We start from the raw sequence: 25,516 nt of genomic DNA, 5'->3' as shown, positions 1-25,516 counted from the left end.
TCGTTAAATGTTAAAAACTTATTTTATACTAACTCATAACCCAATGTCTATGCTCCTCACCTTTCAACACGCACTGACCAATGAGGTGAAGTTTGGCTAACTCCCACAGTCCATGCATTAGGGGTCCGGCCGTCACTCAACAGTCAATGTCATGACTTCACTGATGCACTTTGGTGGCCGTAATTCAACGCTCAAAGTAATATGATACCTTGGCTACGTGATGCACTTGTGCACATGTGTAACCATAACCTCTAACTCCTAAACCCTAACCCAGGGCTGCAGGTGAAAATTGTACAAATATACTAAACAAAATATACAGTTTACAAATTATTTATTTCAAGGTTGGCAATGATAGAATATCTATACATTTGATGAAATAACCCAAAACGTACTAATCATACTCTGAGAAATAAATCTATGGGTTCAATCTGACAATAAACTTTAGCATTAATTTTATGCCCTTTTCATGAAAAGCAAACTTTAATACACAAGTGGATGAAATGATAATACAATAAAGAAAACGTCTACAGAAAAAAACAATTATATGTAAAACTCATGCTAGGGTAAGGACTACAATTATCATCATATTGAAAGTGTTTCCTTTCAGAGTAAACAAAATACATATATTAAAATAGTTTACAGTTCAGATATAGCAGCAGTCGAGTAGCAGCTCTGAAGGTCAAACTCTGATCACACTAAAACAAAGCATTATGCAAGAATAGAACAAAGCACAGCATATGGTATCAATATGCATGTTCCAGGTAGCAAACGTGATTGTATTGATTAAATAATTCTCTGTATTTTGATAAATGGTATTTCTATGATTACCAATGCTAAGTATTTCAAGACTGGTATTTATTTATAATCACTGCTCCAAGAGTATCTGCATACTTACTCTTTGGTTCTTTCGGTAAAGTCACTTAGGTAGAAATAAAATAAAACAAATCACGACGTTTCCATCGCAACACAGGCAATCTTCATCAGGTGGAACAACCACAGCAAGAAAATGCTGAAGTAGGCGAGAGAGCTGCCGTGGCAAGAGGTTATATATGTTGTGTGTGTCTCTCTGTGTGTCTCTGTGTTGTCTCTCTCTGCTTGTGTGTCTGTCCGTGTGTCTCCGTGTCTGTGTTTTGTCTCTCTCAAATTTAGTTATACCTGATGACGGTTGCTTGTGTTGCAATCGAAACGTCGTATTCTATTATTTAATTTATTTTCTTTCTACGTGACTTTACCGAAAGAACCAAAGAGTAATTCCTGCAGTCACGAAAGATCCAAATCAAGTTTTAACCACCACTACAGGGAGGATGTAAGTTTGTTTTATCTCTCTCTGTGTGTCTGAGGATGTAAGTTTGATTTATCTCTCTCTGTGTCTCTGTTTGTCAAATTTCACACAACTTCAAATTTAGCAATCTTTGGAGATCATAATCAACCAGGCTATGCGTTATCTGTGTTGCATTGCATTATATTTCAAAAAATTTCTAAGTTTGTTTTCTCAAACGGCTTATTTCTCTCTCTAAAATGTACCAGGCTCTCATAGGCCCATTCGCTCTTTCTCTCCCCCGGCCGCTTCGGGGTGGATTTCCACACATCTCTCTGTGTGTCTCTGTCAAATTCCACACTTAACTTCTAATTTTAGCAATCTTTGGAGATCGTAATCAAACAGGCTATGCGTTAATTGTATGTTAGCCGACTCTCTGTGTTGCATTGCATTATATTTCCCCAAAATTTGTTAAATTTTGTTTTCTCAAACTGCCTATTTCTCTCTCTAAAATTTACCAGACTCTCATAGGTCCATTCGCTCTTTCTCTCGCTTTGGGGTGGATTTACACACAACTCTCTCTAAAATGTACTAGTCTGTTTGGGTCTTTCATTGACATGCTAATTTATCTGCTCCAGCAGCTGCTCCAGCAGACCCACCTTTCTCTCTGCCCCACCCCCCTCTCTCTCTATTTAAGGCCTCGACACAGAGGCATTGGGTCTCTGTGTGTCTATGTTGTGTGTTTCTCTGTGTGTCTCTGTGTTGTCTCTCTCTGCTTGTGTGTCTGTGTGTCTCCATGTCTGTGTTTTGTCTCTCTCTCAAATTTAGTTCTACCTGAAGATGGTTGCTTCTGTTGCAATCGAAACGCCGTATTCTATTATTTTATTTACTTTCTTTCTACGTGACTTTACAGAAAGAACCAGAGTAATTCCTGCAGTCACGAAAGCCTCAAATCTCGTATCTGCATATATGCAGTTACCAGTGCTATGTCAAAAATGTGTCAAATGTGAATATAGCCAGAAGGCATTTAGATGTATGTGTTATCTCATAACTATTTGCTGAATATTAAAATCAGAAACCGACCTTATTTGCAACAATGCAAGTGTACACACTTTACATATTAAATGTATTGTAACATATTTCACGATGTATTGTAAGATGTGTTATATCGAATGTGTCCTTTGTTGTGCTACACGTAAGAGTGGTTGATGATGAAATATTTGCGAGAATTTCTGAGTGTGACCTGTTGGTGTTCAGAGATGCTGGCAGTTGAAGAAAATGGTTGCAGGTTATATCTACAAATTGGGAGGCCAATAAATGGAAGACAATCCTTCAGCTGCTTCTTGTGGGCCAAGGATGGGAGGTGTGCTAAACAAACACAAATACAAGGTACAGTATTAATTTTCCTCACAAAACATAGCTAAACAAATGCATCACATGCTAACATGTTATTAATTTTAACGTGTAATTTAAGGTATGATATTACGCAATACATTATATGTCTGTTTTAACTATGGAGAACCTGGAGCAAACCATGCAGAACAGGGGGAGAAGATACAAACTCCACACCGAAAGGCACCCAAGTTAATCAAACTCAGGTAGTCTTACTGTGAGGCAGAAGTGTCACCACTGTGGCATCCTGCCGCCCAATTCTAGATGCTTATCTCATCCAATCCACAGTCTCCTTACTGTGTGAGATGAACAACTCATCCATCACCTTGGTTGGGTGGTTCGATAAGGAGGCTCTGCGGGCTCTGCCGACGGCTCTGGATGACGACTCCCTGGCGGCATTTGAGGCCATCCTGGCGGCGGATCGAGCGACTCTGCCTTGGGCGTGCACTCAGATGGCCGCCATTTTTGACCTGCCATCCAACTCATGCCAAAGATTTGTGTTACGGAGGCGGGGAGAGGCCGAGACGCCTCTCGCCTTCCACAGCGCGCTGCTGACCTTGGGCCATGCAGCATATCCACGCATGGAACAGACGACGCTGGATTCCCTAGTACTGGAAAGATTGCTGTCGCTGGCACAGGAAGTGGGCGTCGCTCTTCCCATCACGGAAGAGGACGACCTGTCATCCTTAAAGGTGGCCCGCTGCATCCAAGCGCATGTCAACCTGCAGCGGTGGTCCGGGGTGGCTACTTGCGGGGGGCCTGAGGATCCGGAGGAGCCTGCGCCATAGGAACTGGAGCGCCTTCGCGTCGTCCACTCGGGAGAGGAGTTGAGGGGCGACGACCGGAGCAGGAGTGGCGGGAGGTCCACGACCGCCTGCTTCAAGCTGGGTCACAGCGCACGAGCAACGGACTCCAGCGTCAGATGGGTGGCCGCATGGCGCAAGGCAATGGAGTGTGTTGGCGCACCGTGTCATGATGGCTGCAGCGGGGTCGTCCGCGGTGTTGGCTTTATTCAGGGGATAGAGGTAAGGGTCCTGGTCGACACGGGAGCATCGGCCACCATGATTTCGGGGCGTATTATGAAATTGTTGTCACCAAGGACCTGTTGTCTTAGCCCAGTCACTAGTGCTTGTGTTGCCGCGAACGGTGGGAGTTTGGAGATTATAGGCCAAAGAGTGGCGAAAGTCCCCATTGGGAACTTTGAGTTAATGGGACCGGTGTTAGTTTCCAGGACGTTGGCTGTGCCCTGTCTTTTGGGCACCGTTTTCCTCAGGAACATGCCCCTTAAGATCCTTGTCAATCAAGGCTGTGTTGAATTGCCGTCGGGACAGCGGTTAGTCTTTTTGAAGTCTCCAACTAGGTTAGCAAGGGCTAACACTACAGTTCAGGCCCTGGCGAGGGAAACTGTTATGGATCCGCCAGGTGCACAGATGTTGGTGCACTTACGGTGGCGGAAGCAACTGGATTTGACAGATCCCGTTGAAGGGGTCCTTTTAACTCCCTCAAATATAGTGACTCAGGGGCTCGCATTGGTGGGTGCTCAGACCATAGTGAGGGTGGACCAGGAGCCATTTTTGCAAGTGCTAAATGTCGGGCTAGGGGCCGCGGTGGTCCAAGCTGGCACAGTTTTAGCCCATGCAACGGCCATGCACTGTGAGGAGGTCTGCACGGAGGCTGTAGAGGTCGTTGCCGTGGTGGAGCAGGCAGGCGAGTCGGACGGGGCTTGGATGGACGCGTTGTGCGGGGAAAATTCCAATTTGTCCAGGCAAGAGCGGGGCGAGCTGTGTGCCCTGCTTCGGGAATTTGCCGATATTTTTAGCCAGGGGAAATTTGATATTGGCCGCACTTCACTATTGCAACATCGCATTGATATGGATCAGTCCCAGGGAGAAGGACCATGTTCGCCATGCAGTTGACGAGATGTTAGCTGCAAACATTATTTCCCCTACTCTATCCAGCCCGTGGGGGGCCCCCATTGTTATGTAAAAAAAAACAGGATGGGAGTCTGCGCTTTTGCGTTGACTTCTGAAAATTGAATACAATTTCGGTGGTGAACGCGTATCCACTCCCTCAGATGGATAACTCCTTGGACGCCTTGTCGGGTGTGCGTTTTTTTCGACCCTTGACTTGTTGTTGGGGTTTTGGCAGCTGCCCTTGGATGAAAAATCCAGGCCAAAACCATCTTCCGAACATCACAAGGGCTGTTCCAATTTAATTGCTTGTGGAATTTGTCTTGGCAGGTTTTTAGTGGGACTTGTGCCTCATTTACCTGGACGATGTTATTGTGTTTGGGCGCACGTTTCAGGAACATCTGTAGCGACAGCGTCCAGTGTTTGTCAAGGTGCGGGTGGCCAATCTCAAATTTAAACCGTAAAAGTGCCATCTCTTGCAAACGTCGGTGGCTATTTGGGCCACATTGTCAGTGAGTCCGGGATAGCCACGGATACCGAAAAAACTGCGTGCATGCGCACATGGCCAACCCCCGCATCGGTGGGTGAAGTTCGCAGTTTTGTCGGGTTCGCGTCGTATTATTGCCAGTTTGTCCCCAAGTTCGCGATGATCGCTAAACCGCTCCACGCGCTCACTGCCAAGGGCCAGAGATTTCGGTGGGGGGAGGAGGCCGCATTTGTCGCGCTGCGCGATGGCCTCGTCAACGCTCCTCCCCTCGGCTACCCGGATTTCTCTCTGCTCATTGTGTTAGACACGAACGCTAACTGCACCGGAAATGGTGCTGTACTGTCCCAGGTCGTGGACGGCACAGAGAAAGTAGTGGCCTATGGGAGCCGTGTGTTGTCCCCAGCGCTACCGCGTGACGCGCAGAGAACTGCTAGCCATAGTTCACTTTATACAGCAATATAGGCTGTATCTTTATGGACAGGACTTTATCATACCTACAGACCACGCGGCTTTTCAATATTCCCTATGGCTGGACAGCCTTCCGGCCAACTGTCTCGCTGGCTAGAAATTTTACAGGACTACTCCTTCACAGTCACCTACAGGAAGGGTGTACGGCACTGCAATGCAGATGCGCTGTCCCTTTTACCACCGAATGACCAGTGTGCGTGCTTAATGGGAACCGGTCAATGTAATCCATCAGCTGCAGGATGTAGTGGCGGCTGTCAATGCACCAGCACCCGCGGCAGGGGCACAGTGATGGCACATTGGGTCTTATGCACGTGGAATGGGGATGTCTCCAGATGGAGGACGTCTCCTTTTTGAAGTTGCAACGTCGCGTTGGTGCAAGAGGCAGTAAAAACGTGCCAGCAGGAGTGTCCCTTATAGTCCTCCATGAAGGACTCTTGGTGAGATGGGATGAAGAGCTGCAGCGTTATTGCATGGAGGTGCCAACTGCTCTGCAGGGCAAACTCACACGGGCGGTCCACGAGAAATGAATGCACCTCAGAGTCCATAAAACCTTGCTAACGCTGAAGCGTGACTTCTATTGGCCCGGGATGATGGACGATGTATACCACATGGTAAAAGGTTGTACTGACTGTGCACGCCGCAAGCCACCACTGAGACAGGCCCAGCCTCCGTTACAATCTATCACGGTGTCTCGTATCAACGAGCTAGTTGCTCTGGACATTCTTGGGCCATTCCCCGCCACTCAGAATGGAAATAAATTCCTCCTGTTCGTGGTGGAATACCTGTCCCAGTGGCCGGTGGCATGGCCTCTGCCAGACCATCCATTGCATACGTGTTTTTGCATGGGTATGTTCTGGACAAGGGGGCTCCGGAACAGCTTCTTACGGACCAAGGGCGAAATTTTTATTGTAAATTGTTACGGAAGGTATGTGACTCCCTGCGAACAAAAAAATCAGGACCTCGCCCTACCATCCTCAGATAGACGGGATGGTAGAGCGCTTGCACAGGACCCTTATGTCCATGTTGTCAATAATTTAACGAGGCGCAGTCGGACTGGGACTTCCCGGTGTCCTGGCCGCATATAGGATGGCCCCTAATGCCGCAACAGGATTCTCCTTGTTTTACCTCTTGTATGGAAGGGAGATGGATCCCCCATGGAAGCTCAGCTGGGCATAAATTTGGGTAAGAAGAGAGCCGTCATGCCCGTGCCCATGCAGGTCACGCCTAGGTGTTTGACGGAGGCGCGGGAGGCGTCTCAGGGAAATTTGACCAAACGGCAGGCCGCAAATGAGAAGCTCGTGGACAACGGGGGTCCGGGACCCCATGGACCGCTGGGGACAAGGTGTGGCTGCATTGTCCCCAGATGCCCTTGGGTTCATCCCCTGTTGGGGTGATTGAGGTCAAGAGACCGCAGTGCATGCGTATACAGGTCAGTCGCCGTCGTTGGTTTGTGCACTTGTCACGGTTAAAACCCTATGTTCCACCCTATGTTGACAGTTCATCCGCACCTCCCGAGCGGCGGGTGTCTGATGTGCCCGACGAGCCGGGGCGAATGAGCCCAGCAGTTGCGCTTCAGGAGGATTGCGTTGTACCGCCCGCAGGACCCCAGCACGGAGATCCCCCGACGGCGCCTCCGTGTGATGGACCACGTGTGGAGGCCTGGTCACCATCTTCTTCTCCCAGGGAGGGGCCATGCCCTTTAGGCCATTTGTGTGATGTCCCGGTGGTCCCCAGCATGCAAGTTCCTGCTCGAGATGGGGGACCGGCGTCCAGGACTTGCTCCAAGAGGGCTTTGTTTTGCTGAACCGCTCCCTTCCCGTCGTTCAATTGTGTTCCGTCGTCTGGCGGGTGGCTGCAGCCACGTGCCGGGCTGTGGCTTCTGATTCACCTGGGGTCCTTCTCGTTGCTCATGGACTGCGGCACGCCAGCGGATGTCAGAAATTGTTCACTTCCCTTGCGGTTTCGGGGTTAATAGTTAAAGGGGTTTTTTTCTGACGTTCATTAACCCTCCCTGTTAGGTAAATTGCATTAGCACATTCTTGTAAGTTTTCCTCCTCTCCGTATGTGATTATTGTCAGCCGAGACGGCTGTTTTTTTTCCCACGGGGGGGAGGGGTGATGTAGTGGTATAGCGCTGGCTGCTGGAGAAAAAGGGGATCTGTGGCGTACGGCAGTCCTGCCGTCAGCAGGCCGTGATATACACGAGAGGGGGATCTAGGGGAAAGGTCACAGAAGAGGCCCACCAGCAACCCGCTAGTAGGTTCCAGAAAGGGGGCATGGCCAGGGCGGAGCAAGGCCGCCGACAATAGACAGCCTTAATACATATTGTATTATCCCGATGGTGCTTATTAAATAAAGAAGTGCCTTCAAGTCTTACTCTCTCCAAGTTAGTCACTACACATGTTACAAACACCACAATTGTTTAATCCATAGTAGATCTTTTAGAATTTGAACACGGGTTCTAAGTTAAGATTCTTCATTATTCCAATAGAGTATTTTAGCATTTATTTCCTGATTAACAGTATAGAAGCAGAATCATAAGAGTGTATGTTACAGGTTTTAATAGGACATGTGATAGCCATACCTTCAGAGTGGCATTGTCTGCTCCTGACTTGAGTCTCCCCTAACCGAACCAGAGCCCGAGAACTATGAACAAATGTAAACAAAGCATTATTTGAAAAATGTCTGTCTTTACAAGGCAAGGCACACACTCAAACAAATGTTTCTTATTGGTTGTTAATAATTTCCTGTTCAAATACAGTACATCAGCAGTTACATGTAAATACTTTCACATATTATTTAAAACCAAAATTTAAACATGTACTTTGCCACATGCACACCATTTTTTGGTGCATTGCAGTCAAATGACGTTGTGCTGGTGATAACCAGGTTCATCAGGCGAATTGCGATAATTCTGGAAAAACCTCATGGTACTCAAATTGTAAATATTTTGGGTTGACTCTCCAACACACCGGTGTGCTGAACTAGTAACTAATTGGCACGTTTTGTTTACGTGACAAACCTTACTAATTGACTGTGGGTGGAGGCGGGTTTAACGACACATTTATATTTACGCGATCTAACCCAAAAAAAAACTTTATATGGAGGTGGAACAACCTGACTGACGATGGCGTCGCAACTACCAAGGCACTGTTTATGGTCGCGTGGGTGTTGAACACGAGATCAATCAAGGGTCATGGTGTCCCTACATGGAGCGCCACAAACTTGGACTCTTGGTATACAAGTAACAACACTCCAGTGCTAATAGCGACACACACACACATCTGAATTTCGTGGGACGTTGTTGAGATAAGTGTTTTGGTGTATTTTCTTTGATATTAAGTGAATAGTGTACAGTACTAAAAAAACTGCAATCACCCGTGGTGTCTAATCTGTCACCAATACAAAGATAAGCTACTCTGCCTTACAACAAATTCTCCCAGTGAATTTAATTTCCCTGTATGTGACAGAAAGAACATGTTTATTTATATGTAAGTGACTATGCAAACTATGTGTTGCACGTGACACACTTTTGTGGATTTATATTTTGATTAATGTGAAACTAGACTTGTTATATGTTAAGTGGAATTTTGTAAAATTTTAATTTGTGTTGTTAGAGATGTTGGGATGCAACTGGACACTTTAATAGGCAACGTATAACACTTTTACTAAACGTATAATTTTTTTATAATTATTTATATTTAGGGAGAATACCTTTTAATTTTTGGCAGAACCAAAACAGTGTTTTTCATAATCTGTGCATAAGCCAAGCAAGGGGTCACATCTGATGCAAACAGCAGCTCTTTCTCCAGCTGGGCAGCGCAGTAGAGGTTTACTGTCTCCATTGAAACATAGAACTCTTGCGATGTTCCCAGAACAACCGGTGTATTAGGCAGCCTTGTTCCCTGACATGCGACAGGTACAGGATCGAAAACACCACCAAGCTTCAGAAGCTCAACAATACCAATATATTTCGATTTAAAGCTTTCGTGACTGCAATGATTCATCTTCTTTGGTTCTTTCGGTAAAGTCACGGGACTCGATTAGTTGAGCCTTCTTATCCCGGAGTCTGTTGAATGATCTTAAGGATGTGTGGAATCCCTCCCCATAGAGGCGGTTAAATTTCGATTTAAAGCTTTCGTGACTGCAATGATTCATCTTCTTTGGTTCTTTCGAAACCAAAGAAGAATACCAATATAGACACATATCATGTCGAAATAGCCATTTTGTAATACAGGTAATTATCCATAAAACAAAAAAGGAAGTTGACCTGAAATAGCAATACACTGTGTTATACCATTGCATTTTATTCACACATATTAGCTGTTGCTGATATGCGATGTATTACATTTTAATGCACTTTATTACATTTTAATGCACTTTATAACATTTCAGGAGTTGGAGATGCCCGCAGTAGTGTATGGTGAAAGCTTGAGAGAGGAAATGCTGAAAATGTGGCTTAACATTTCATACCTGAAAATGCATAATACATCGGTCTACCCATGCCATGCAGATCCTTTGTAAATCCTGTTTGGTAAAGTCATCTCTGGACCAAAGATTCCAGGATATCATCTCCTTGGCAAAGTAGGCATGTGGGTCACGTAGCCCTGCTTGATTCAGCATAGTCCACACCACCTTCCTAAAAGAACAGTGGGTAATAATCAAAAGAGAGATCATGGGATACTCTGGACAGCAGCAGCATCTCCATAAAGTCATTATATTGGGTCTTACACTCCAGAAATTATTTTAACAAAGTACTGTAATTTCAAAGACAAAATTAATTATATCACCATCGTTAAGCTGTATATCCAGTTGTAATCTAGGACAATTATAAGGATATTGTAAATGAAAAATTTTCAACATCATATATAAGGGTGTTTGGAGCCTCCCTCTCGGAAGTGAACGAGCCAAGTAGTTGATGATATAAGCCCCAGATTTAATCTGCATCTGACTAACGGATCATCCCACTGTGTCAAAGTACGGACTCAGTCCCAAGTGAAGTCATCAAATCAAGTGGCTAATTCATGTTTAATATCCCTGCCAATTATACTTTAATGTGTTAGCTTCAAATTGAATGGATTGCTTTAAAACATTCAGTTTGTGTATTCATTGCTTTTGATTAACATTACATGCAATGAAGAACAATAAAGAATGTTGGGCACTAAGAGCAGATTTATTTGTGTAGACACTTGCATTTTGCATACCTGAAATTATCATCAGCTTGAAGAAACTGCACCATAAACTCAGTCAAAAGTTCTTTACTCCGAAACCCAAAAGTGAGTAGTGTTTGTAATGTTGTCTGGATGAATGCACGTTGCTCATCCACCTATTGATATAAAATATCACAGCAATAAAGTGAAATCAGCCACGCAATCCTCACAAGTTATATTAGCATTCATGACATCACTTTGTATTTTAGACATGCCAATAAGGATTAAATATTGTATTTATATGAAATGTGACTCGTATATTTGTGGAGGTGAAAGTAAAAGTAATGAACACTTTCTATCAAAATGGTAAAAAGAAAAGTTGTATCTCTGAATCTTCTTGCTATTGTGATGTACACCCTCCTCCACCTAACATAGACAATGTCATGTAAACAAACGTGCCAATTTATTACTGCTTCAGCACACCAATGTTGGGATCTCTCCACAACATTTCACAATTGGATACAACTTTTGGCTGGTAGCTACAACAAACATCATCAGGCAGTTGCCAGAATAGTGAAAATGTTCTCCAGTCTTGGGGCCTTAAATAGGTAGTGTGATGTCATCAGTGTGCACCCACAAAGGTGCAGGAAGTGGACGCATGTAATACCTAGAGTTACAAGTGTAAGGATAGTGGGGGGTGATGTAGGGACAGTACGGCCATGGTTACTAATTAACGTAACGGGAACAGACAGGGTCACGTTAGGGTAATGTGGGACCCAAGTGGTTGCTAATAATGATTGATGCAACAAGCATTGACAGGGTCGCAGTGAGGGGAAGCACAGGACCGAACGGTCGTAAATTGTAATAAGGGCAGAGACAGTCAGGGCCAGGTGCGGTGAGAGTGGGTTCGGGTATAGGGGCGTGGCCGGGTCGTGAGGGGGATAAGAGCCGGCGCGAACCGGGGCGTTGGGCTGCTGTTGTGGGGTAATTGTCGTCGCCGTCGTCACCTTTGAACAGGTGGTCATCATCATGCTGGAGTGTAACCTTGTAGTCTTGGAAGGCTAGAGTTATGTTGTCTCAGAATAGAGTTATCTAAGTTACCCAAGTGTATATAGTCACTCGTGGTTACTCGTTAAGTTATCAGTGAGTTGGCAGACTTTATTCATAATAAATAAACATATAACTGAACAAGACGGTGTTTCTGAGAGCTACATTACACAAGTATTAATAAAAATCATGTTATTATTTTAATGTGTTACTATAAAGATGTATATTTACATGGTGAAACAGGTTATTCATAGTTATACACAATGGTTACATTCTAATGAATTATGTTAGATGTGTTAATGAGGTGCACATATTTACATGGTTATACAGGTTAGTCACATTTAATTAGTTATACTAAATGGTTAGTCATGTTTGTATGTTGTGTTAGCTTCAATTAATGTAAATACACTGTTCTCATGAGGTTATTTAATTACTTAATCATGCGTTTCCAAGCCTGCTGAAGCTATCAGCTCAGTTTAAATAAGATTTCTCTCAATTTCAATACATTTTCTAGTCTTGGTCAATAGTAATTAGTTTTGCATAGAAAATCTATGTTTTCAATATTGATCAAATGTCCTTGTTGGCAGGCGAGTACCGCAACTGCCGACAATTGTGTTTGTGAGTATTTGATGTTCCCATGGTATTCTTTTAGTGTGTATCTTCCGTCTGTATGGCCAACATACCATTGCTACAAGTACTTTTGCTACAAGTACCATTTGCTACAAATCCATAAAATATTTTTTGCGTTAGTTTTGGTAAAGTTCATCCTTGGTCCCACAATTGTTGTATTTTGAGTACTGAACCAAATTTCAGAGTTTTAGTTTTCCCAAAAATCTAACAAAGTTATCAGTTACTCCCACAATATATGGGAATGTAATTATCTTCGCTGCATGTTTAAGTTAATCATTTGTATTACCCGCTTTGTTTTTAACAATCAGTGTCCTGTTATTTTTTGAATTCTTGTATAAATTCAAATACACACTTTTTTTACATGTTTAATCATACACCTCAGAAATGTCTTCATCTGACAGTGTTTTGCCCAAAGTGTATGAGTAACTTGTTGAGGGAGGATATTTGTTGTGGATGATGGTGCAAGTGTGCATTCAGATAGGCATCGATGTGCATTTTATTTCGATAAAAGTGAAGTTTTCATTTGAATTAAAACTTTAATGACTGCAGGAATTCATATTATTTGGTTCTTTCTGTAAAGTCACGTAGATAGAAAATAAATAATTTAAAGACATCTCACTGTCCCCAGGTGATTTGCTCGTTAGTTTCGATGTGGTTTCTTTGTTCACCAAAGTTCCTGTGCCCGATACCATTGCAATCATTGAAGATTTGGTCTGACAAGGATTAAATGCTGATGTACCGGCCCTGGTGAGACACTACCCCACCAATACATACTTCACCTGGAATGGAACATTTTACAAACAAACTTAAGACACCCCAATGGATTCTCCCTTATCTCCGGTTGTAGCCAACATTTTCATGGAAAAATTTGAGACGGACACCATCCAGACATCCACTCTACGCCCATCCTTGTGGAAGAGGTACGTGGATGACACGTTTGTCATCTGGCCACATGGCCGACCGGCTCTGAATCAATTCCTCAACCACATCAATTCCATACACCCAGCCATAAAATGCACCATGGAGGTAAAAAAGGAAGGCATGCTACCTTTCTTGGATGTCTTAATCAAAAAGAGACCAGATGGCTCAATGAGCCATTCTATCTACAGGAAAGTAACCCATACTGACGCCTACCTAAAACCTGATTCTGACCACCATCCATCCCAGAAGAATTCCCTCATCAAAACACTACACCATAGAGCTCAATGTATCTCTGACCATGAACACCTAACCAGTCAACTCAAACACGTACACCAAGCTCTCAAGGCGAATGGATATTGACTACACAATCCGCAAAGCCATCACCCCAACCATGAGGAAGGAACCATCTCAGGATCCAATCAAAACCATCACCTTGCCACACATAGGGGTAACCAAAAATATTTCCAAAATCATGAACAAACAAGATCCAGGTCGGATTTAACATGGTACATAAAATGTATGATCTGATCCCATCTGTGAAGGACAAGATTCCTGACATGCAATATCCCGGTGTCAACAAACTAAGCTGTATCTGCGGCAGCAGTTACATTGGGGAAACTAAGCGAAATGTCTCGCACCGTGTTCGTGAACATAAGGCAGATTTGAAACATGGTAGGACCAATACTTCTGCCGTAGCTGATCATTATTTTAATGTGGCTGGCTCACGCGAAATTTATTTCTCTAAAACGATGGTACTTTTCAAGCCTACTGGCTATCAACAAATATTCGTTCATGAAACCATCCACGTAGACCAGACACAATTTCAACCGAGAAGACGGTTATAAACCCAGCATTCATTGGAAAGATGTCTTCAACCACTTTGGGTCATGACTTGATTTGTAATTTCTTGTCAACCTCCACCATCAGCAGTGTGGAGCGAGGTGCAATGCCCCCCCCCCCCCACCCATCTCTACCCCCCCTCTCTCTCCCCCTATCTCTACCTCCTCTCTTCCCCTATCTCTCCCCCCTCTCTCTCCCTTTCTCTACACCCCCCCCCCCATCTATACCCCCCTCTCTCTCCTATCTCTACCCCCTCTCTCTCCCCCTATCTCTGCCCCTTCTCTCTGCCCCTTTGTCTTCTACATTAACTGGCAAAACGTCATACTCAGATTGTAAATGTTGTGGCTTGGCTCTCCAACACACAGTGTGCTGTACTAGTGACGAATTGGCATGTTCTGTTTACGTGACAACCCTTACTAGTTGGCTGTCGGACGGTGGTGGGTTTTAACGACACATTTATATATTTACACGATTTAACAAAAAAAAACTTATGGTTGATATTGGTCGCGAAATCCTAGGTGTTAAACTGATCTATGAAAGTGTTGTCGGTCAATTAATGATGAGTGTTTACATTTGGGATGAAACATGGGCACTCAGAGAAAACCCACGCGCGTGAGGGGGAAACGATCCCATACGGGTGTAACATCTCAACGCCTATGGGAAGGAAGTTTTACGATGTTTGTGTGATCCGCCAACCCTCACCTACAGTGCTGGATTACAAGCATGCATCACCACCACGTAGAAGTCATTCTATATTTATACCACGAGTGTGTCGTCCACATATTTAATCCAATTAGAGGGTTGTATTGTACTTGGAAGTGAAAATTTTACTACCAAAGTTTCCATGTATATATAATGATCAATAATATAAGACAGGGGATAACCAATTCCTGCTCCTTGCTTTTGCATGTAAAAATCTCCTTTCTAGAGAAAATGTGTTATTTAAGCAGAGTTGAGCCAATTGTGAGTATCTTAATTGACCCACTAATTGGGACGTTGGTGAATACAGACATTTAAAAAAAGGAACAAATTCTCATTTTACTCACACGATCTGACCTTTTTTTAATTAATTATAATATTGGTCGCAAAAGCCTACGTGTTAACTTTCATCTATAAGTAAAACATATGTAATGCACGAGTAGAGCATACCTTGCAGTTGGGTGGTATTTCCGCATTGAGAACAGCATACAATCTGTTACATATTTCAGTCAGAGAGCCTTGTTTTTCTTGGAAATATAGTTTCTGGATAGCATTTACCAGATCCGTCTTACTGCTATAGTCTGTAGTTACGAGCAGTTGCAACAGCAGTGCAAGAAAGCCACCTGGAGTTTGTGCCGTTGGCAAGTTCTGCATAAACACGCAACACACAACTTGTAAAGGTGGGTTTGCAATCTGTACCACTGATTAACCAGAATACATTCACATGTTTAACGTAGAATAGAACTAGGAGAGCATAGTAAGAGTTGGTATTATTGCCTTCAGTCAGTGGTAGATGGACAAAGGGCTGGGTGACTCCTATCTGTGAAAAACTCTTATAATAGGAAGATGTGGTGTGAGGTGCCACAGTGTAGTGTTGTGGCATAGTGTAGTATTGTAGTGTCTGACAGACTACACTAAAGATGTAAGTCTCAGATACGAAACTTCACATAACGCCGAGATGGGCAGAAAAGTTTAATCAACAAAAGCATGTGTGGTAAGATAATTATCAACAAACATATATAAAGAATACGGACAGTCCCCGAGTTGCAGAAGACCCGGCTTACGGAAATCTGACCTTACAGAAATGCTCCCATAAAATAATGTTAAATAAAATTAATATGCGGAAATGTTTGCCTTAGTTACGTAAGCAAAAGTAGTGCAGCGCGGTGAGGATGCGGATGAATAGTGCAGAGCGAGGGTAGCGTTACATAATCCTTTTTCTTTTGTAGAATTACGTAATTTTAGTTTGAAATGCTTAGAATTATATTTTTTTCGCCATGTTTCTATTGCTAGTTTTATTCATTTTACTTTTATTTCATGAGTTATTTACTGTATGTACTTTATTTAACACAATCACACTTAGATTGCTTATGGTCTCAGCCAACTGCGATCAGAGAAGTCTAGGCTTAGACCAAAGCACGACAAGCGAACATTCCGAACAATTAAAATGTTTCGTGGTATTAATAATTTCATTCACCATATGTTCGATTAGTTTAATTATGGGTAGTTTTAGAGGAGATATTCGATTAATTTAAAGAATCATAGGAAGTGCAGAGCATATGAACCTTATGGCGGTACCTCGGGGTACCATAGTACCCCGGCTCTCGCACAATGTCCGTGATGCAGTCATTTTAGTCTGTTGATGGTCGGCGATGCGGCAATCAACTCATCTCGATGAGCTGTACACGATGCACCACTACGGTGCATACGAGCGTTCAGGGTTTCAGCGCAATCATCCTCGCTGCGTTTCGACATCGTGGAGTGGCACTGATTTCGGATTTATTGGTACCCCAGTCGCGGAGTTTAAGTACACCCCTGTAAAAAATAGTGTCCCAGAAATAAAATATTTAATTGCCTCGGCCATTTTGTATTATCTGGTACCTCGGGGTACTGCCATAAGGATCATATGTACAGCAAGACGATGCAGGTAGCGATAGAAAACGGACAGTGTGATACAGTACTGAGAGAAAACTATTTCTGGTAATGGAATGTTACCTTGATTTTGGGGGAAAATTGTTCAGTTTCTGATATACGAAAAATTCGGGTTACGGATTGTTCTCGGGAACCTAACCCTACCGTAACCCGGGGACTGCCTATATCCCGGTTTACGTAAGGGATGCGTTCCTGAAAGTTGCGACGACAAATATCGAAACGACGTAAATCAAAGCCAAAGTAGTCTGCACCCGACGAGCAATAAACAAAGATAACGGAGGGTACGGTGACACTGCTCATGCACGCATCTTCATCCTAGACGTGCCCACAACATTATATTAAATTTACCCCTTTTGGCATCCTCTTTTCTAACACCGTTTGAGACGAGGCTCAAAAGAAAGCTGTCTCTGGTGTGGACCAATCAGTTTCAAGGACAATGCATATATTATCAGAGTATGTTTGTGGTTAATGCAGACATGATTCCTTGTAAAAAGTTTCAGTTTGGTGTTTTATCATCTTAACACCTGTTTTGTTGCCAGAAAAAAGGGGAAAAACCTATTATCATTACATTAAATTGCTAAAAATACTGCACTTTAACAATAGTGTACAGCAGTAAACTTTAACACATTATACAGGGTACAAAAAGATACAGTACACTCTCAAAAAGTCTACTAAATACTGCATATAAATACAGTAACATTTATTTATGCGCGACGCTAAATAGTTGGTGTACAGGGTAGGTGGAGGCGAAGGCTGAGAGGCGACGGATCCGAGAAAGGACGATGCTGTCATCGACGTGTGGGTTGAGGCGACGTAAATCAGGTGCCGGGTGTTAATAAAGTGACGACGTATTTGTGAACGACTTAAAGGGGGAAACGTAAATTGGGGGTATTACTGATGAAAAAATAAGAATAGGCTTTATCCTTTCTGGAAATAGCATAGGTGTTGATACAGCTAAAAATTACATAGATATCGGAGTATAGCTGTTTTTAACATGTTTAAAATAAGAGATAGTGTGACAAATACTTAAATATTAAAGATGAACTTGCAAAACTCAATAGCTAAGCCAAGGAGCTCTTAAAGTACATAAACTCTCTCTGCTTAGTTTAATCCTGACAATTCTCAATACTGACAGCACTTGGTGTGCATCACTTGACGTGTTTGCGTGTGTCACCCCTTCTCCCCCTCTGCACCCACGAGCTGGAGGGGCAGGGTTCCCTCCACCAATCACCGCTGCCTAGGGGCACCGCAGTGGCGAGATGTTTTTTCCCTCAACTGGTATGCAGGAGGTCGTGGGTGTCATCGCCACCCTGATGCCTGTATATTTTGAGTTTGCATGTTCCACCGTGGTCGTGTGGATGTTTCTCCAGGTCCTCCGGTTTTGCCCTCTACATTTGTAACATTCGCTTGGAGTATTTGACTGTTATATATATATATTCCCACGTGTGATGATATGCCACTTTGATGAGTTATCATGTGTGGCCAGGTTGCCTCTTAAAAAACGCTAATAGCTCAGTAGGGTTTACCTGGTAAATAAAATAGTGGGGTTTAACTTCCATTTAGCAGCATTGTGAGCCGGGATCTCGTCCCTAATGGTTCACCTTTGTGGTGGGTGGGAGAAGGTAGTCTTCTCAAAACCTACCTCTTACGTGTTTCGTGTCACCTTAAATAAAACTAACACCATCATATAGACGAGAAAGACATCGTTTAATTGAATCCACAACTATGAATGGACTCTCAAGACCTAGTTTTTACTCTTTCAGAAAACTGAAGGAAAATCAATAATGACGTTGAGTACAGCACGCAGATGGCCTGTTACAGAGTCAATGGTCACTGCCTTTTTGCTGCCATCTACCACCCTAACATAGCCTAGCCACCTTCATCAGACAAGGCCTAAATGACTACTATGCTTTCAAGTCCACCACCACCACAATAACTGTCACAGTTGGTCACGTGACGTTCATCAACGTATATAAGCCCCCAAATAAGAAATGGCCATCACCACCACAATTGCAGCAGCCACTCACCTGGCTATAGATTAGGGTGACTTCTATAGCCACCACACACAACGAGGCTTCTCAGACAACAAGGAAGCCAGAGAGACGGTTGAGTAATGGTCGTTGGCATAAAGCACATTCCTTGTACATACGACTCAAAACAGCTGGGCACATTTCACTCAAGAAAAAATAAAAAGGACTCTAACCCAGAAGTATGCTTCATCACAAAGACAAGAATGGACAGCTACCATTCCTTTCTTCACAAACAATTACAGGCAATTTCCCAAAGGGCCAACGCAGACCGAGAGTCACACACATTGGATTGATACCGTTCATAACTTCAAAACCATGACTGCGTTGGAACTTTCAGAAGGCCAAATGGCCAGGAAACAGAAACCAAAGTACATCTGGATAAACTGAAACGATAGCCTGAACACTTAAAATATGCATACAAATTCTGACTTCTGCCACAAAAAAATGCATCCAGAGCGCAGCTATACACCAAGATAGCAACCAGAAACAGAAGAACTCTTGAAAGAGTTAATCATAACTGGTGACTTAGATAAGGGCACCACATTGCTGGGGTCCCTGAACTCTGCATGAAGAAAATGTTGAAAATAAGTTGTCACTGCAGACTTGCGCTTCACTCAATCCAGCCGCAAATCCTAGCAGCTCTTCTGGAACCTAAGTGCCTTAAGATCAACAGAGCAAAAACCAAATTTGAAGTTTTCGTGACTGCAATGATCCATCCTCTTTGGTTCTTTCGGTAAAGTCACATAGGTAAAAATAAAATAAAGTTAAAATTAAACAAAAATTTAAAACAACTAAATCAAATCATGACGTTTTGGAGGCAAAACAAGCTTCCGTCATCAGGTGTAACTGGCACAGCAAAATTACTGTAGATAACTGGCACAGAAAAATTACTGTAGGTAATTTTGCTGTGCCAGCTACACCTGATGACAGAAGCTTGTGTTGCCTCCTGAACGTCGTGATTTGATTTAGTTGTTTTCAATTTTTGTTTCATTTTAACTTTATTTTATTTTTACCTACGTGACTTTACCGAAAGAACCAAAGAGTATAGAGCATAAAAACACTAAAACCACAGCTATTGCTGTGGCTTTCCGCATCCTTTCCTGTTTAAAGACACCATTATTTGACAAGTTCAAGCTCACTAAAAACTGGTGCAGAGACAACTTACATTGAGTCAACTACCACAAGCAACAGATCTAACCAGACCATACAATGCTGCTAAAGGGGAAGCAGCCCTCAGGGCCCCACAATCCACCAATACATTATGGTCTGTTCCTAAATAACCTGGGACTATATGGACACTAGACAAACCCAAGTGTTTGGCTTGACTGCCTGATAGGACTGGGAGTTGCAATACTTGTGGTCCCCACTGTGCCAATTTGCTGGTTCTTTGCCGCCTGATGAACTGCTCACTGTTATGAGCATTGCTCCTCTGCCCTCCATTGTTATTGGAGGATGACTACCTCTAACTGCCCATAGAGGTCGATTTTAACACCATTGATACCAGTTATTAGTACGTCCATCAGCTCCACTTCTTGCTGTACCACATCAGTCCATCTCTTCTCTAGCCTGTGCCGTGCCCATTTAGCCCCCTCTATTCGGGCCAAACAGAAGCCGTTTGGGCATGGGGTGGCTGGCCATGTGGGCTTCATGACCCAGCCAATGCAGCATCACCTGCGATAGGAGATGCAGCATGTGTAGAAAACTCAAATAAATAAAATAATGTGTGTATCCAGTCACGTGCGTGGAAAACTCGCAACCAAATTTCACTCACATTTGTGTGTGGGGGGGGGGGGCATGTGTCGAGAAGCAACAAATATGACAAATTTCATCGATATGTTTTTTTTCCTGACTGCTATGATGAAAAAATGGCAATTTTTGCTTCAAGGACTGATGCACCATAATGAATGAATGCACAGTTTTCTGGTAAGCGGGTGTGGGATTGGCCAGGAGGTTCCATTGTGATAAAATGCCATAACGTATGATGAGGGAGAGGGTGGTTAGGGGTGGTGAAGGAAGAATGAGTTTGTGGGAGAATAGGAGGAGCAGCAGATGGGGAGGATTCTATAAGAGTGGAGAGAGGATATAAGGGGGGCTGGGAGAAGGTATAGGGTCGTTTTGGTGGTGAAGCTTCCTACGAGTATGTGTGTTGCCTGAAATTATGTCTACTTACCATCAGGTCAATGGAGTTGAAACATCTTTGGAACCACTCAGTGTCGCTGAACTGATTTATGAATGTAGGAAGTGAATGAGCGACTTGTGGCCTTGGTGAACTTAGAGATTGGGGTATAGGCGGGGTTAGTGGTGTGGTAGATGCCACATTCTCTCTGTGGCGTGGTATTGGCGGCAATTTCCTTACAGGATTTTTAAGACAATTGAGCTGGACTTTAACATTTGAAGTGCCATCTTCCACCGTGATGGCAGCCTGCAAAGGCAAAACAGATAGGTGAGGTAACAATGTTGATGTCATTCACTTGTTTGAGTAATAGTTTAGTCTCATGACTTACAATTCATCCCAATATCTTAGCATCTGCATTAGGATTTATTTTACACTAACATGTGCAGTCTATTCCCCTTCACCATGGTGAGGTGTAGGTTGTTAATCTCTCTAGGGGTGTTACCTTCAAGGAAATTATGGTTTAATGTTATCACTGTGATGAAACTGATATATTTTTTGCAATAACCACAAGTTTAAGTACATTTAACTCTTTACGCATACAAGCTAAAACATAATAGGGTTTTTCGTGTTTTTAATTTGCATTAAATTAGCACTATAACAGTAAACTAGCTTATTACATTTTCCCATTTCAGCAATGTAAAACGTAATCATTGTCCTTTTTGTATATAACTCACGTTTTGCTTATTGTTACTGCACCTCAGATTAGCACGGTTGGCTACTTATGGTGCAAAAGAAGTTCAACATACATACATGCTTTGGAGGGCCATTAACTAAAATCTAAAACTAAAATATTTTTATTTTACCAGGTAAGACCCACTGAGCTATGTAGCTCTTTTTGGGAAGCGACCTGGGTATGAATGATAGCTCAACGAAGTGGCTTATCACGTGGACATTTATAGCAACCAAATACTCAAACGAATGTTGATTCTAAATATGTAGGGAATAACAGGAGGACCCGGATAAAAATCCACGCGACCATGGGGAGAACATGCATACTCCAAATATACAGACGTCAGAATCGGGATTGAACCCACGACCCATTGCATACAAGGCTAGGGAGTTAACATCTCGCCACTGCGGCACCCCAACTTTAACAAGAGCGGGCAAGCAGATTGATACAAGACGAGCATTCTGCACTGACACAATTACAGGCCAATTCAAGATACAATTAATTCGACGTGGGTAGAGTGGTGTATGGCTTTTACATTGCCAAATCAAGACAGCATGTGAATGATCTAGTGGAGGAAATGCAAGGCTATTTTGAAGCAAATTCGCATGTAGGTACATTGGGGCAAAGGCACAGGAGGACAGGCCAAAAGCACAGACGACCTTAGCAAGCGATCGTGCCGAGATCAGGAGGAAGCGTGGGCAACTAAGTCAAAAAGGAAGCACGTTACAAACGAGCATGCCAAGATTAAAATCACCCCTACAGGATGAAATCAAACACACGCACAGGTGAAGTGAACAGGCTGCCATAAAGATTAGGCACACGCAAGCTGCCTGAGGACAATCCAAGGGTGTCGTGGCAGCACAAGTATATGCATGCGAGGGCACGGCTGCAGGGAGAGCACGAAAGTCACGTGCAGAGTGATGTTGGGCAAGCAAGGCCCCATGTGATAGAACCTCAGCAGGGACTAGAAAGTGCTTTGTGCACTGACGAGAGATTAGCAAGGTCCTTGGCCAACATATCAAAGAGCAGCGTGAGCCCAGGTAAAGTGGCACAGCCAACCAGGTAAGTATGTAGAATTTATACAATATGTTTGACATTGGCAGTACAGTATGATATCAGCCAGTTGGTATTCTTATCCCTAGATATCGTGTTCATGCAAATTGGTTCTCAAAAGCGATGGGGAAAATCAGAGCCAAGCTGGAATACAGCCAGGCAGTGAGCCAGCACCAACATTTAGCCAAGCTCTGCGGTTCCATATATATTAAGATGTGTTCAGACAATGAATTAGTGTTTAGACATGAATGATAAGTAATATATAATAGTTGATATGTTAATGGGAATTGTATTAATTTTTCAAACAATAAATGGAAATGCTTTCAACAATGTTGTTTATATATTTTAGGAGAATAAGAAAATAATTTCCATTCATCGGGTTCTTAAATGCCTCAGCAACTGCATTATATCACAATCACAATTAATCCTGATTTCCCAACTTGCTTAAATTTTTTTATTGTAATTCATGTTATGTTCATATATTACATGTTGAGCTGTTTTAGACTTAGATACTGATTCCTTGTATTGTGTTTTTCAATTTGTTTATTTAATGTACCTTAGACCTGTTTACTGTCATGATGTTTACTGTTCACGATATGCAATTCTTATTTTTGAACTGTAGCAGTCGAGCCTTTCACTCTTCCGATGTTGTAATCTGCTTGTTGTACAGATGTTTATTATGATGCGGAATAAAGCGTTTAATTTGTTGAACTCCAGCCTTCGCTATTATGATATATTTATTTTACCTTTGCCTCCCTTGAAAATGACGCCTCTGGTCTCAACGGGCAACTTACCTTGTTTTTAACATTGGACTCACCTCTTTGGGTTCCAACTGTACCTCAGTGATAAACACCGGTTCTTTAAGTTTCACTTTGGCAATCTTGTCTATAATGTTGGCAGTCAACACACTTGCTTCCTCTTCCCTGTCATTCGCTACGTTTCTCACACTTGGGCTCCGATATCGATCAATGCATGTTTCGGACTCCTCCAACATGAGGAAAAAACAAATAACAGACGAGACACCTTCAGGCATTTGAGTAAAAGTTGGCAGATAGATATTTCAAAAATATTTGGGGGTGCTGAACAGGATGAGAGCTCATTTTGCATACAGTTAAGGTAAAACTATTCAAGCACTATTTTCCCCATGCTTTTGGGGTGTTGAATCTAAATGTCGTGCCGATTAAATCTGAGGGCAAAGTTTTGACCTTCAAACTGAACCCAAAAAAAGGGTCACCAACAAAGAGAAGCAGCTGAATTACCCTAAGACGATGACGCTTTGTAATTTGTTAATCGCTACTTTAATAAGGATGCAGTTATACAGTGTCATCTAGAACGTTATGTTTCCAAGCTGAATTAACTACAAGGCCACAATATAATACCAAATAGTAGTTATTCAAGGACATTTAGTCTTCTATTGATTAATGTTCAAACATGGTTCAAAGTAATATTTGTTACCACTTCTCTTTTGCATTACTTTTATCTGACTATAGTTCGTCAAAATAGAAAACAATTACTTTGTTAATAAACTTCAAGACTATGTATATACTAGATATACATAACTTTGGTACAGAGCCTTGATCAGTATCAGAATGACTCTGATATACATGAATCCCGAAAGTCTTGTGAAACAAAAAGACTAGATTAATGTTACATTTTGGAACGTTAAAAGTTAGCTACAAAAGCATTAACAAATGGAATGAGTGACAAAGATGTCTCTAGTTACAGTATATCGTAAATCATCAACCTACAATAAGAACACATGTAAACATACTTTCTCATAAAAAGGAAAACCCAACTGTTCCCTTCAACACAACATTGTCGCTAAATGGAAACTTTTTAGGTACACAAGTCAACTGGAGGTGACAAAACTATGATATCATTGAAGACATGTAAGTTATGTTAACATCAAGTATCGTATTCCATTCGTTCATCATTGTTGCAAGTCTCAACGGTGGCTCTGCATTTGTTAACTGCTGTACACAGCTGACAAGCCTTCGTATACTTTGCAGCATGCACTCATGCACCTTGTGGTAAGGTTACATCGTGTTTTAATCCGAAGGGCTCCTAGAGGGAGAGTCCCACGGTTTCCTGGTGCCAGGAGATTGGCCGACCTTCACAGGACAGGTTACATTGCGGTGCCCCTAAATTGGATTAAAATTGTATGGGCGCATGAAGGTTCCCTGGGCCAACCGCAATGAGGCACAACTCACAGTGGAGAATGGAGGACGGAACATTGAGCGGGAAAAGCGCGGGAGCCCTTCCAGACAAAGGGGCAATGGGGGGTCGCGGCCGTCCACCAGCCACAGCCGCCACCGCAGCACTCAAAAACGAACGGAGGGTGGCATATTAAGTAGCAAAAGTGCAGGAGCCCTTCCAGACAAAGGGGCCACGGGGGGTCGCTGCCGCCGCCCGCCCCACCGCAGCACTCGAAGGGGGAAAGAGGGCTGGCATGTAGGCAATGGGTCGAGGCGTAACGGAAAATAACACTCCAGGTGAAGGTGGGGCATCAGTTTAAAATTGAAAGGTAGGCGCGTGATTGGCTGCGTGGCGCGGCGTCCCCCTGGGCCTTTGAAGTTTAGAGCATAAAAAGAGCAGCCAGGGGACGATTTAGTGAGTTGTCTACAACCTCCGGGCTGTCACGACCCACTACCTGCCGTCCTGCCTCTTCAAGCCGCTCACAGCATCCGTGTGATGCCACCGAGTGCTGCTGCGAGACAGTGATAGGTCAAGCCTTCTCTCGTCCTCCTCCCTCCGACTCTTTCAGCGTCCGTGGGACGCCACGAGTCCAGCTTCGAGGTACGTGGTAGGACATTTGTGTAACTGGGTTCATAGGCAGAGTTAGGCTAGGCTCTCG

At 43.3% G+C, this 25,516-nt stretch overlaps 1 protein-coding gene and 1 long non-coding RNA gene across 8 annotated transcripts in view; one reads left to right on the top strand and one right to left on the bottom strand.

Moving 5' to 3' along the window:
* Positions 1-314: 314 nt before the first annotated feature.
* WDR97 (WD repeat domain 97) overlaps positions 315-25,516 on the bottom strand; it is a 38,167-nt gene continuing 12,965 nt past the window's right edge. For 2 of the 7 annotated variants that reach the window (XM_032957445.2, XM_032957450.2), the window contains 8 exons: positions 23,480-23,647; positions 20,934-21,185; positions 15,252-15,449; positions 10,719-10,840; positions 9,988-10,153; positions 9,229-9,419; positions 8,099-8,160; positions 315-2,626 (listed from right to left, as the gene is read on the bottom strand). In XM_032957445.2, the coding sequence (XP_032813336.2) occupies positions 2,448-2,626; positions 8,099-8,160; positions 9,229-9,419; positions 9,988-10,153; positions 10,719-10,840; positions 15,252-15,449; positions 20,934-21,185; positions 23,480-23,647 (1,338 nt within the window). In that variant the 3' untranslated portion in view covers positions 315-2,447. The remainder of the gene's footprint in view (positions 2,627-8,098; positions 8,161-9,228; positions 9,420-9,987; positions 10,154-10,718; positions 10,841-15,251; positions 15,450-20,933; positions 21,186-23,479; positions 23,648-25,516) is intronic. The other 5 variants (XM_032957447.2, XM_076068342.1, XM_076068339.1 and 2 more) reach the window with 5 other exon arrangements.
* Positions 2,559-10,818, top strand: LOC142925392 (uncharacterized). The gene is made up of 2 exons (XR_012942379.1): positions 2,559-2,647; positions 7,117-10,818. It is a non-coding gene; the product is annotated as an uncharacterized LOC142925392 (long non-coding RNA).

This window comes from Petromyzon marinus, chromosome 20 (assembly GCF_048934315.1).
Source record: "Petromyzon marinus isolate PM22_M1 ecotype Great Lakes invasive population chromosome 20, UKy_Petmar_22M1.pri1.0, whole genome shotgun sequence".
NCBI lineage: Eukaryota > Metazoa > Chordata > Hyperoartia > Petromyzontiformes > Petromyzontidae > Petromyzon > Petromyzon marinus.
Note: the sequence above shows the minus strand (reverse complement) of the source record. Positions and strands in the feature narration are given on the sequence as shown.